General features: G+C 41.6%; 1 protein-coding gene across 4 annotated transcripts in view; it reads left to right on the top strand.

The window, feature by feature from the left end:
- The window catches only part of LOC116942653 (uncharacterized), a 179,357-nt gene that overhangs the window by 108,395 nt on the left and 57,594 nt on the right, over positions 1-13,368 (top strand). For all 4 annotated transcript variants that reach the window (XM_032954834.2, XM_032954835.2, XM_076067281.1 and 1 more), the window contains 3 exons: positions 4,915-4,959; positions 9,622-9,675; positions 11,674-11,727. In XM_032954834.2, coding sequence (XP_032810725.2) covers positions 4,915-4,959; positions 9,622-9,675; positions 11,674-11,727 — 153 coding nt within the window. The remainder of the gene's footprint in view (positions 1-4,914; positions 4,960-9,621; positions 9,676-11,673; positions 11,728-13,368) is intronic.

Here is a 13,368-nt window from a genome sequence, read left to right on the forward strand (position 1 = left end):
AAGAGCTATTTAACTCAGTGGGCCTTACCTGCTAAAATAAAAACATAGTTTATGGTTTAGTTTTAGTTTCTTTTGTATTTAGATTTAAATAATATTTAGATGATCATATAGCCAGGGGCAGTGGCAAATGGCTGTAATGCTGCACTTGGGAGGCGTGGGTTGGATTGAATCCATCTGTGCGGAGCTTTGGACGTTAGCCCTTCATTTTCCAGTATAATCTAGTATTCTCCCACATGCCAACCACTCATGAATGGAAATCCGTACTTCCCTTCGCGTTAGTTAACGACCCAAAGAAGCAGACACCACAGAGGTAGCTCTTGAGTTCCCTTCAAGTGACCTCAAGACCACGCAGTAGGAGGCAGCACTTACCCACTAACAGTCAAACCAATATTTGTAATTCTCAGAGCTGGAATTGAACCAAATTTAAGTGAAGAAACAATTTTAATGTTACATGTTTTTTTGCGTGCATTGATTGATGACATAGTGCACTTGAGAACACAGTTTAATCGCAGGCTGCTTAATAAACGTAATATATACGTTTATTAATTTCTTGGCTGACTAAAAAAAACACAATTCTTTAGTTGGTCAACTGGCTTAGGGCGCTTAAGCCAGTCCAATAGTACGAAACCATAATCACCGAGATCGTGGAGTAACCACCTCAGGTAAGACAGATATATGCATTGTGAGTTCTATAGTTTCAGCATTTTCACATTTCACATTAGAAATGCACCTTGGTTCTGCAAACAATTGGATTCATCGCAACTCTCAAAGGCACACTATGTGAGTGTGCATTTAATGGGGAGAGCCAATGTAATGGTGAGCACACTGCGTTACAAACCCGGTGACCCAAGTGCGTTTCCCACTCATGGCCAACACCAGTGACTACTATTTGAACCAGTCCTGTGCCTTTCTTAGGTCGACTCAACCTCAAATGAGTGCCTGGTGCAATGTGTATAAATGGCCATTCGGGAGGCAAAAAGCACCTGGGCGTGGTGCTGGCTACCCACTCTCTCGTGTACCATCCTGGCCTTCACACGTGCTCGCTAACATCACTTACCCAAATCGTCTGTTTAGGCTACATGGTGGATCTTTGTATTTTGGGGAGCAGTGGCACAGCGGCTACCATGCAACATTGCGATTACGGTTACCTGGGTTTGATTTCTGTTTATTTGTAGCATGAGTGGCAATTGATCCTGCCCTGAGCCCGATTTAATGGCTCCGCTTTATATGGTTATCGGTTGCAATGTGTAAAAACGTTATCATTGAGGAAAGATAGGTGACCAGACATGGCACTGGTCATACTACACTCCGGACCTTCGATTAGCAGGGTTGGCTGTAGTACGGTGCGAAAGAAGTTCAACGTACAGACATGCAACATACATACGAACAGCATTTGCCCCCAGCAGTTAATAGCACAGAATGAATGTTCTCTTTGTAAGCAGTAGAGCGCATTGTCAGATAGATACAACCATACCACGCATCTGTAGAGATGAAGGAATATTGTTGTTGTATGGTTGTGGTAAAATAGAGGGCATCTGTATAAGTACCGGATAGTATTTCTGCAGTCTCTTTTTTTTTCAAGGGGCACATCCAAAGCTCGCATAATGCTCTGCGCCTTGACATAAATTAGCAACGTAGGAATAAAATTAATCGAAGTAGAAATTCGAAGAAAGACATGTTTTAGAGAGCGAGAAAACGAATTCCAAAACCTCACTTAGGTCGATTGAGCCAAAATATTCGAATCGCCCATTGATTAAAAAAAAGCTGAACCAGTAACAGTGCAATTTTCATATAGAACTGTTACATTAAAAAAAGTCATGAGTTGTTTGCAGTCCCTGGCATTGGTTTTCAATTTCAGCTGGATGCTGAGAAAATAGGGTACCCTATTTGATCTACAATCTAAGATCAATCGAGACCTAAAGAAAGGCCCTGCGGGAGATCAATCAAATCAATGATCACTCAATTTGCTGACATTCATATGAAGAGATGTGTGTGTGTGCAATGGAAGACACTTTCTATACAAACGCATTGCTGGATGGTGCCTCGTACAACATGGACGAGCATTGTGTGCTGTCAACTGCAACAGGAATCATCCATGTCTTGAATCGGCACTAGCAGCTCCTTGAATCCGCGGTGTTAGACGGCCCTCCAGTGTTCACCTGTGTAACTGCAAACATAAAAATGTAATGGTTACAACTATTCAATACGTACTGCAGTTTACTATTGCCACAGATTATAAGATAATTGTTTTGAAAAATATTGCTTACGTGACATTAATGAGCCAACATCATAATATATTTAGACATCACATTTAGCATTACTATACTTAAGTGGTTTGTATATTGAACACGGGAATAATACGAAAATTGTTCCACCCCATATTGGGTTCGTGCAAGGTACAAAAAAACACGTTATTAAATCTCTGTCGTTACTTTGCATCTTCAGCAGTTTTGAATGTATAATTTTAATTGTAAGTGGCACATTATGAAGCTAATTGTATATTTAACACAAGCGGGGAAATACAAGGCATTGCCCGGGCACTTGCCCGGCATTGCGAAATGTAGAGTGGCTAAATCGCTGTATTCAGAAGGAGGAGGAGGTGGGGGGGCGGGCGATCAATGGCGTTACAGCAACTGTTAAGATTTTGCTGTGCCATGGGGCCTGTAATAAATGTAGTATAGCGTGTCCACAATGGGGTACACAATGATATAGTGGAGCTTTGTTTTTTTGAAGAGCGAACGATGCCGCTTATCTCGCACAGAAAGACGAAGGGCGTGCTCACGGAGCTTGACCGTTAATTGGACTCACCATCCAACGGGGTTTTGGCTGCTACAATCAACGGCAATTGTTAGGCTAACTTTATGGGCGGAAAGGGGGTCATTATGTAACTGTTAGATTTGCGGGGCCAGGTTAATGCGTGCTGGGTTAGGGATGGTGACATCGCTGGGAGCGTGCGGGGTGCCGTTTGGGAGGCTCTGAGCCCCCACATATAGAATGTTGGCACGCCATGTACTTAAGTTTTTCCGTGTGGTTTTCAAAGGTAACCTTGCCAAATTTGGCGGCGGTAGATTCAACGGTGTGACTTTGTATTCGGAACAGACAGACTTTGATTTATATATAAAAATGTTGTATAGTATATTACTTTTGATATGATCTAAGGAAAATGTATTTCCTGATTGATTGATAGATAGTTATAGTACATGAACAGGTTTTCTTATACTGTATTGGATTATTATACAGTGTTGCAAAGGAGTGACAATTACATTAATTGTTGTGCAGTATGTGATATATAGATGTTAGTGTGTAATGGTGGCAAATGTATGCTTATACATTTGTGCAATATCATATCTTCTAATTATGCTGCAATACAAGCGTCCATTTTAATTATGTCATTAACATAGTCTAATGACAGTTAAATGCATTAGCGTAGTCTAATGACAAATTAATATTCTTAGAATTTGTAAGCAATTATATTTAATCTATTCAAAATGTGAGGTTCGTATTATTTGATGAAAATGTATGTAGTTGAATGTGCTTTTTTGTGGGGGCTTATAATTGCCTCTTTCTCTTAATTCACACTGAGGCCCCCAATTCACGTCTTTACTAATGTCCATTTTTATCTGATAACGAACTTGCTGATCCATACGGCATGATCAAAAGAGAAATGCCGAGGTGATGACAATTTAATTCAGATGTGAATCTGTCTGCGAGGGTCTCCCTGCTCACGAGAGTGCAGAGCTCTGTTAGTAAAATGTTAAGGTGCAGCCCTGACATGCCTTGATCAAAAGGACCTCCACTTGTACCCATGAATACGACTAACAGTCACATACCCACACATACGACTTACCATTCCCATACCAATGAATACGACTAACAGTCACGTACCCACACATACGACTAACCATTCCCGTACCAATGAATACGACTAACAGTCACGTACCCACACATACGACTAACCATTCCCATACCAATGAATATGACTAGCAGTCACGTACCCACACATACGACTTACCATTCCCGTACCAATGAATACGACTAACAGTCACGTACCCACACATACGACTAACCATTCCCGTACCAATGAATACGACTAACAGTCACATACCCACACATACGACTTACCATTCCCATACCAATGAATACGACTAACAGTCACGTACCCACACATACGACTTACCATTCCCATACCAATGAATACGACTAACAGTCACGTACCCACACATACGACTAACCATTCCCGTACCAATGAATACGACTAACAGTCACGTACCCACACATACGACTAACCATTCCCGTACCAATGAATACGACTAACAGTCACGTACCCACATATACGACTAACCATTCCCGTACCAATGTATACGACTAACAATGACGTACCCATTTATATGACTAACCCTTCCCATACCCATATATACGCCTAACCAATCCATACCCATGTATATGACTAACCGTCCCCATACCCATGTACGCGACCAACCATTCACGTACGTACCCATGTATACGCTGCTGGGAGGACAGGATTTAAGAAACTTGCACCAATGTTTCAACTGCCCCGCCGGGAGTTCAAATCGAACCGGCGACCTCCGGATTGCAAGTGGGGTGTGTGCTGGCCGTCACACCAGGGGAGTCTCTCCTTCCCTGTTGGTAGACGCGAAAACAATCGGCATTCCTCCGGTGGGTAACAAAGCTTCCCCGTGGCACAATCATTTGTTGACCCATGGTTCTGCATTGTGCTAAACGCCTGTATCCAAACGTATAGGGACAATATTATTTGATTCCGGTTGATTTTTATGAACCTACGTGGAAAATAAAGTGTGTTCAATAATCTTAACATATGTTATGTGTTTGCCCTGTGCATTGATTATTATTTTTGCCGCACCAGCTAATGTCTCCGTTGTTTGTTTCACGTAGGGCCCCCCTGGATTTCCTGGGCCTCCTGGTTTAGCCGGCCCGATGGTATGCACACCCACGTGTTAACAATAACCCTTTCACACACGAAAGTCTTGCGATCTGTGCAGGGCATTTAAACGTTTTAATTTTCTTTTGGTCTATGCATGCTCTCGCATTTACAAAAAAAATGGTGGTTGGGCAAGTCAACGATTGCATCATCACATCGGGAACATTTATTTAGCACCATTGAGGTCATGAGTTGAAATGTGATAAGCCACATAGGTAACGTCAAGATTAGCATGCTTTCGTAATACATCACTGTTAACCCGGCACATGGGTAAATAACACTGTAGCCCTAATAAAATAATAGGTTTCATTTAGGCTTTTGCCCTTCTTCATCGCACGCAAATAAAGAGACAATACAGATAGAGTGGATAATCACAGTTGGAGACGGCACTGGATTCCATGGGACCTGAAGATAATTTTTTTATGTTTTATGATGAGTAGTTTTTTTTGTATTGTAATATGAATAGTGAACTAATGTTAGCTATTGGGTAACAGGCAAAGCCTTCGATTATTAAAAAGTATTTACAGAGAGGGAAAAAAGTATTTGATCCCTTGCTGATTTTGTACGTTTGCCCACTGACAAAGAAATGATCAGTCTATAATTTTAATGTTAGGTTGATTTGAACAGTGAGAGACAGAATAACAACAAAAAAATCCAGAAAAACGCATGCCAAAAATGTTATAAATTGATTTGCATTTTAATGAGGGAAATAAGTATTTGACCCCTCTGCAAAACATGACTTAGTACTTGGTGGCAAAACCATTGTTGGCAATCACAGAGGTCAGACGTTTCTTGTAGTTGGCCACCAGGTTTGCACACATCTCTAGAGGGATTTTGTCCCACTCTTCTTTGCAGATCTTCTCCAAGGCATTAAGGTTTCGAGGCTGACGTTTGGCAACTCGAACTTTCAGCTCCCTCCACAGATTTTCTATGGGATTAAGGTCTGGAGACTGGCTAGGCCACTCCAGGACCTTAATGTGCTTCTTCTTGAGCCACTCCTTTGTTGCCTTGGCCGTGTGTTTTGGGTCATTGTCATGCTGGAATACCCATCCACGACCCATTTTCAATGCCCTGGCTGAGGGAAGGAGGTTCTCACCCAAGATTTGACGGTACATGGCCCCGTCCATCGTCCCTTTGATGCGGTGAAGTTGTCCTGTCCCCTTAGCAGAAAAACACCCCCAAACATAATGTTTCCACCTCCATGTTTGACGGTGGGGGATGGTGTTCTTGGGGTCATAGGCAGCATTCCTCCTCCTCCAAACACGGCGAGTTGAGTTGATGCCAAAGAGCTCCATTTTGGTCTCATCTGACCACAACACTTTCACCAAGTTGTCCTCTGAATCATTCAGATGTTCATTTACAAACTTCAGACGAGCATGTATATGTGCTTTCTTGAGCAGGGGGACATTGCGGGTGCTGCAGGATTTCAGTCCTTCACGGTGTAGTGTGTTACCAATTGTTTTCTTGGTGACTATGGTCCCAGCTGCCTTGAGATCATTGACAAGATCCTCCTGTGTAGTTCTGGGCTGATTCCTTACCGTTCTCATGATCATTGCAACTCCACGAGGTGAGATCTTGCATGGAGCCCCAGGCCGAGGGAGATTGACAGTTCTTTTGTGTTTCTTCCATTTGCGAATAATCGCACCAACTGTTGTCACCTTCTCACCAAGCTGCTTGGCATTGGTCTTGTAGCCCATTCCAGCCTTGTGTAGGTCTACAATCTTGTCCCTGACATCCTTGGAGAGCTCTTTGGTCTTGGCCATGGTGGAGAGTTTGGAATCTGATTGATTGATTGCTTCTGTGGACAGGTGTCTTTTATACAGGTAACAAGCTGAGATTAAGAGCACTCCCTTTAAGAGTGTGCTCCTAATCTCAGCTCATTACCTGTTATAAAAGACACCTGGGAGCCAGAAATCTTTCTGATTGAGAGGGGGTCAAATACTTATTTCCCTCATTAAAATGCAAATCAACTTATAACATTTTTGACATGCGTTTTTCTGGATTTTGTTGTTATTCTGTCTCTCACTGTTCAAATAAACCTACCATTAAAATTTTAGACTGATCATTTCTTTGTCAGTGGGCAAACGTACAAAATCAGCACGGGATCAAATACTTTTTTCCCTCACTGTATGATGAAATCAACAATTTTTATTGAAGGTTAAATTACACAAATGTTGCTTGCACATTGCATTGTGGGAACATATGTTCCTGTAGGCATAGGGCAAAATACACGTTGCATTGTATTGCTGGATTCAATCACCGTTTCAGGAGAAGGACCATTTTCAAATATGTCACGGATTATATGTTTTTACTCTCAACAGCTTGTTATTGACGAATGTGTTGAGTGTTTTTTTTTGTTAATTGCGCTTGTGCTCCACGACCAACACAGGACCACCACATAATTTGTGCGCTGTTAATGTCGCTGAATTAATAAAATCGTCTTTATATATATTTTTTCCATACGTCGACAGAGCTGCATCATGAACATTAACGTTTCAGTGATATATTCTTTACAGAACATAAACAAGCATGGCCTAGCATGTTGGGTAAGAGGGACAGCATAATAGCCAAACTAAAAAGAAGTACATTTTTATTAAATTTTTACAATTTTTCATCTTTACTATTCTAATAACACTTTGATAATTGCCATTGAAACACGGAATGCAGAGGTAATGCAGCTACATGCAGCTACTCGCAGTAGCTTTTGGCTCGCCATCGTAAAAATACGTTCACTGCATCGCGTGCTTTCAGATGTACTTCCACGGCTATCTGGAACGCTCTTCCTTCCGATATTAGGAAGCCACTGGAGCTATGCACTTTTAAATGATCTATATTGAAAACTCATTTCTTTAGAACTGCTTTTTGTGTTTAGTTTGGTGTCCTTACACCTGCACCTCCAGTTAACACGGTTGGCTATGTACAGTGTGAAAGAAGTTCAACATATATACATTGTTCCTCGGATATCTGAACCGGAGGAGCAAGCTATATGGTGTGCCCGCCCCTCAGTGCTCCCCACAATTATGTCCTCCTCCTCCACCCTTGGCTAACCAATGGGTGCCCATGGTCTCCCATCTCTTTTGCTTCCAACTCATACCGAGAACATGTTTTAATTTGGTTTCCTAAAAAGAAAATGAACGTCGTTTTTTTTGTTTACCTGTGAGTAAAAACTTCCAATCTGACAGCTATGTGCCAGAGTCGCATGGCACATGCTGTGCCTGAGACGATCACGGACAGAGAGAGTGGAATGCGCATCCTATGAGCGGAGCCAGAGTTATGCTACAAGATCAAGACCGTCACCACCAACAATAACCACAACTTGATTTGACGCTCTCGTGACTGCAGGAATTATTATTTGGTTCTTTCGGTAAAGTCACGTAGAAATAGAAAATAATGTAATTTATTATTTTCTATTTCTACGTGACTTTACCGAAAGAACCAAAGAATAACCACAACCACCATAACCATCAACAATGTTACCCCTGACACCCCTACCGCCAACACCACCATCATCACCAGAAGTACAACAACAAAATATAACACTATAACAACGACCACCACCACCACGACTAATACCACCATCACCATTCATTTTTATTACAACCATAATAAATACCACAACTACCTTGACCATCAGCAATACCATACACAACATTACGCTCAACCACCACCACAATTACTACGACTATCAAAATCACTACCAGCATCACATCACAACCATTACCACCACAACCATCAACAGCATCACCACAACCATAACAATACTCATCACCACATTCAGCATGAGAGCAATACCTCTACAAACGAGCAACTTCTACAGCCGCAACCATCAAACACCATAACCAAAGCCACCACAGACACCAATACAACCACGAGCACCACTACCATCAGCAGCAACAGCACCACAGCTACGGCCATTATAACCACACTGCCACACCAACATCACAAAAACCACCATGACCATTACGCTTTGGTTCTTTCGGTAAAGTCACGTAGGGGAAATAAATAAATAATATGCCACGACGTTTAGATTGCAACACAAGCAATCGTCATTAGGTAAGAAAGAATGAGCAAACAAACCGAGTAAACTTAGAAATATAATGCAATACAACGCAGAGAGTCGGCTAACACAACAGTCAACACCCTACCTGGTTGATTACGTTCTTCCAAAGATTGCTCAAGTTGAGAGAGAGACAAAACACAGACACGGAGACACACAGAGAGACACATACGCAGAGAGAGAGAGACAACACAGAGACACACAGAGAGAGAGAGAGAGAAAACAAACTCAAATCCTCCCCGTAGAGGTGGTTCAAACTTGATTAGCTTGCTTACTGTCACCATTTTTAGCAACAACAAGACAGGAAGATATTTGAACCTGAGTTCAAATCCATGTTACCCCATAAACAGCCTTCATGAGCCCCTATGCATGGTAATATAATTGCCCTTCACTTCCAAATTGTTCCCGTGCCGCGAGTGTATATGGCATATCACAATATCACATTGGTGATTGTTTCCATTGTATGGTCACGTATATGTGTTAGGTGTTTACATTGGTGTAGTGTTGTATCATAGCTTGTTCACTGTAATTTCTGTTCTCATATTGCAAGCTGTGTCGGTGTATGTTTTGATTTATTTGAAATTTGTGTGGTGCCCCCTTGTAGGGTTTCCCAGGAGAAACTGGCAAGCCGGGCATCCCAGGAAGTTCTGGACCACCAGTTAGTTCAATTTCATGCCAATTCAACTTGCTCTGTCTATCTATTGTGTCTGTGTACAGATGTTGGGTGTGTGTGTGTGTGCTGTGGAGAGGCATGGCATAAGTGGGTTAGAGTTGCTGTACAATGAACTCAGTGGCCTGACTTAAATTTCCAGCCACAGAATATCCTAGGGGGCCGTCCATAAATGACGTCACGCACCTGGGGGGGGGGGGTCAGACATTTGTGACGATGTGTGACGAGGGGGGGGGCGGGGTTGAGAAATGTGACGTCACATCAAAATGCGCAACTTTAAATAAATATAGACGACACGTTCTACTTAATTAAATAGACTATTAAATCAATGTTTTCTCCTACAACAGAGTGCAGCGCCACATTAAATAAGCACTACAATGACAATAATTTATAGCGATTTGAAGCATATTTTATTTGGGGGGGGGCAGGGCTTTGTGACGTCATATTTGGGGGGGGGCCTGACTTTTTGTGATGCCGTGTGACAAAGGGGGGTAAAAAATCGTCCAAAATCGCGTGACGTCATTTATGGACGACCCCCTACCCGTTTTCTACTGACACATCTGAGCCTAATGCCAGCACACGGCCCGCACAGTACTGGTGGTTTTCCACTGGCTGTTAACATGAACTCGAACCAAACCGTGAATGTCTGAATCTGGCTCAGAGCTAAGCAGAGCCAGCGGGTACGTATTCTTGGTTCTTTCGGTAAAGTCATGTAGAAGGGAAATAATAAAATAGTAAAAATTAAACATAATAAAATAGAATTCTCACGACGTTTCGGCCACAACGCAAGCAGCCGTCCTCAGGTGAATAACAGAGCTGTCGGTAAGACAGCGTGACTTTACCGAAAGAACCAAGAACATGAATCCCTTTAAATCGAAAATCCAGCGGGTACGGTTTATCGTTTTCGTCGTACGACGTGACTCGACCTGTTCGTTGAGTTTGACGTAAGCGGAGTGGAAAAACAACGTTGGTGGCAAGCGGTTTGTGAACCTGTCTTAGTCTTCCCCTAGGTTCACTCGGACTTAAATTAATTAATGCGGTGGTATGCAAACATCAGCAGTGGAGAGACAAGGATGGATTGGCATGTTACTGTGTGTGCATGGCACATTTCCTTGTCGTGATGTTCACACACGGCACTCATAGTCATTGATATTTGAAAGTTGGCTTGGGTCTTAGTTAAACTTCGCCAAAAATGAGTCATTAGTGCAGTATATGAACATCAGCTCTGTTCGTGGAAACGAGTCATATAAGACATCTTTGAAAGATAATTTAACGCTGACATTTAACATAAGCATGGTGAAGTGTGGTGCTGGACGCAACCTCCCACTCACAGCAAAAGGTGTTTACAACACCATTAACAGCCACTCGCAAACAGAAATTCCACTAACATTCTGCGTCGTACAAATTGGCCATCTTAATATTTGCCTCTGTGTGGATAGCACACTCTCAAATGCAAAGAGATTTCTGGCTCAAATGAGCATGTATGCTTTGCTCATCTCCATTTTACAACCCTGAGACAATGTTGGAAATTCCACTTTCCTATGGCAGGGGAGAGTTTATCCATAGGAGACAACAACTGTTGACTTCCCACGAAGTGGTACTCGTTTTATCGACCTCACGGAGATGATGGGCCGAGTAAATCCCCAACCAGAATATTAACCTGCAACCTTTCACTTTGCGAGCCGCCTGCTCTACCACAAACCCCAGTGTTTAGCGCTCATAAACGATGTGCAGTAATAATCCGTTTAAAATGCATATGCTGATTTCTCACGTCAGAATTACAGTGCAGACTATAATTAAATTCAACATATTTGTCTTTTCTAGTTCCAGTTCCTTTTTGTACAGCAGTTGCCGAAAATCGTGAACACTTTGAACTTCAGGTAGAAAAAAAAATGGTCTACTGTGTCTGCTTACTTATTAACCGAGTAGCCTTTATCTGTATCCATAAATGCTCTAATTAAGCAGTAATGAGTTCCCTTGTTACAGGGACAGCCTGGCATGAGCGGAAGACCAGGAGATCACGGGGTACCTGGCATGAAGGTACTTCCCATAATGGGCACACAAAACCCCTCTTATTTGTTGGCCTTAGTCGTTAATGTTATTTTTAACCTGTAATTTTGATAATTACTTTTTTTGACAAAGTTTCCATTGTTTATCTCGAAAGCATTAATATTCTTACCCGCTGCTCTGTCCAGAAATGAATGTGCCCGTGATGTAAAAAAACATTGTTTTTGTGTATACCCCAACATAATTACATTCCTTTTGTTTTGTTAGAAAAGCCTGCCTTGCAGCAGTGTTGTTCTGCACATGTAGGAAATGTTACAGTCATAATGCATTTAAATTATTTTGAGTGTGTAATCTGCCTTTCAAATTGTTTGGCAAACAAAATACAAATTAGTCTCAACTTAAGCTGCTGATTGGCATTGTTACGAATTGAGGTTGTGAACAGTCCCATTTGTGGAAACTAGTCAGATAAAATGGCTTTAAAGGAGAATTCGACACTGTGAGCTTGGGTGGAGCAGTGGCACATGCGTTTTCGCACTGCATGAGAAACCCAGTGACCCAAGTACAATTGCTGCCATGGCTAACCATCTGTGGTAAAGTTTTATCTGAACCGATGCTGGTCTCCCCACTTCACCAAGCCACACTGACGGGTGTGGTGAAGTATGGTCAAACAACCTCAATGAAAAACACGGCAATGAGAAACCGTCATGAAGCAGATGATTCAAATAAGGCTTTAATAAATTGTGTATTTATGATGATCTAAAATGCATGTAAAGCTTGGTTGAAATATGCGGACATACATTGAAGAAACTTTGATCTGTAGGGAAATTTTTTGTGTAGATGAGTCTGTGATACAAACTTGTACAAGCTAAGAATGTGTTCATCCAAAGACTGATGCAAAACATGTGTGTTCGCTGATGTGGAATGCGTGCAATGTACCAGCTAAGGTGATTCCTATTCACTAACATCAACCACATCTGAATACTCTGTAAATGTACTTATAATCAAGACACTTGACATCCACAATCATGTACCTATTCTTAGCTCTTTCGGTAAAGTCACGTTGAAGGGAAACAATAAAATAATAAAATATATATAAAATAATAAAAAATTCTCACGACGTTTCGACCATAACATAAACGGTCGTCATCAGGTGATGACGTGACTTTACCGAAAGAGCTAAGAATATGAATTATTGCAGTCACGAAAGCTTTAAATCAAAATCATGTACCTGTTGAACAAAAAAAAAACAATACAGTGGAATCAGCTTAATACGTGCTGCTTTTTGCAATACAAAAATGCTGCATGGTGGATAATAAGCACCGCTGACCGTTGATATTTGGTTGCTAGGTAATATGAGGGTTATAAACTGGCTTCCTAAATGTAAAGGTCAACAGTTCAATTCCTTCCTCCTCCCTGTGGTACACTAGCTCATTATAACAACGGCACGGTTTGGTTTGTGTTTTGTTAAAGTTCTCATTTTAAGAATGGTTCACCCCATGCTGACAATAACATCTGTAAACAAACCTAACCCACTTAAGAAAATGACTTGTCCAATCGATTTTCACGTCCGCAGTTTGATATGTTTTGCCGAATGTAGTGGTGTTGAGCAGATTCTACTGAATGCTGAGTTTGCATTTCATTGTTTTTGGTTTATTTTTAACATTTTGGTCTTCT

This window comes from Petromyzon marinus, chromosome 15, assembly GCF_048934315.1.
Source record: "Petromyzon marinus isolate PM22_M1 ecotype Great Lakes invasive population chromosome 15, UKy_Petmar_22M1.pri1.0, whole genome shotgun sequence".
Classification (NCBI taxonomy): Eukaryota; Metazoa; Chordata; class Hyperoartia; order Petromyzontiformes; family Petromyzontidae; genus Petromyzon; species Petromyzon marinus.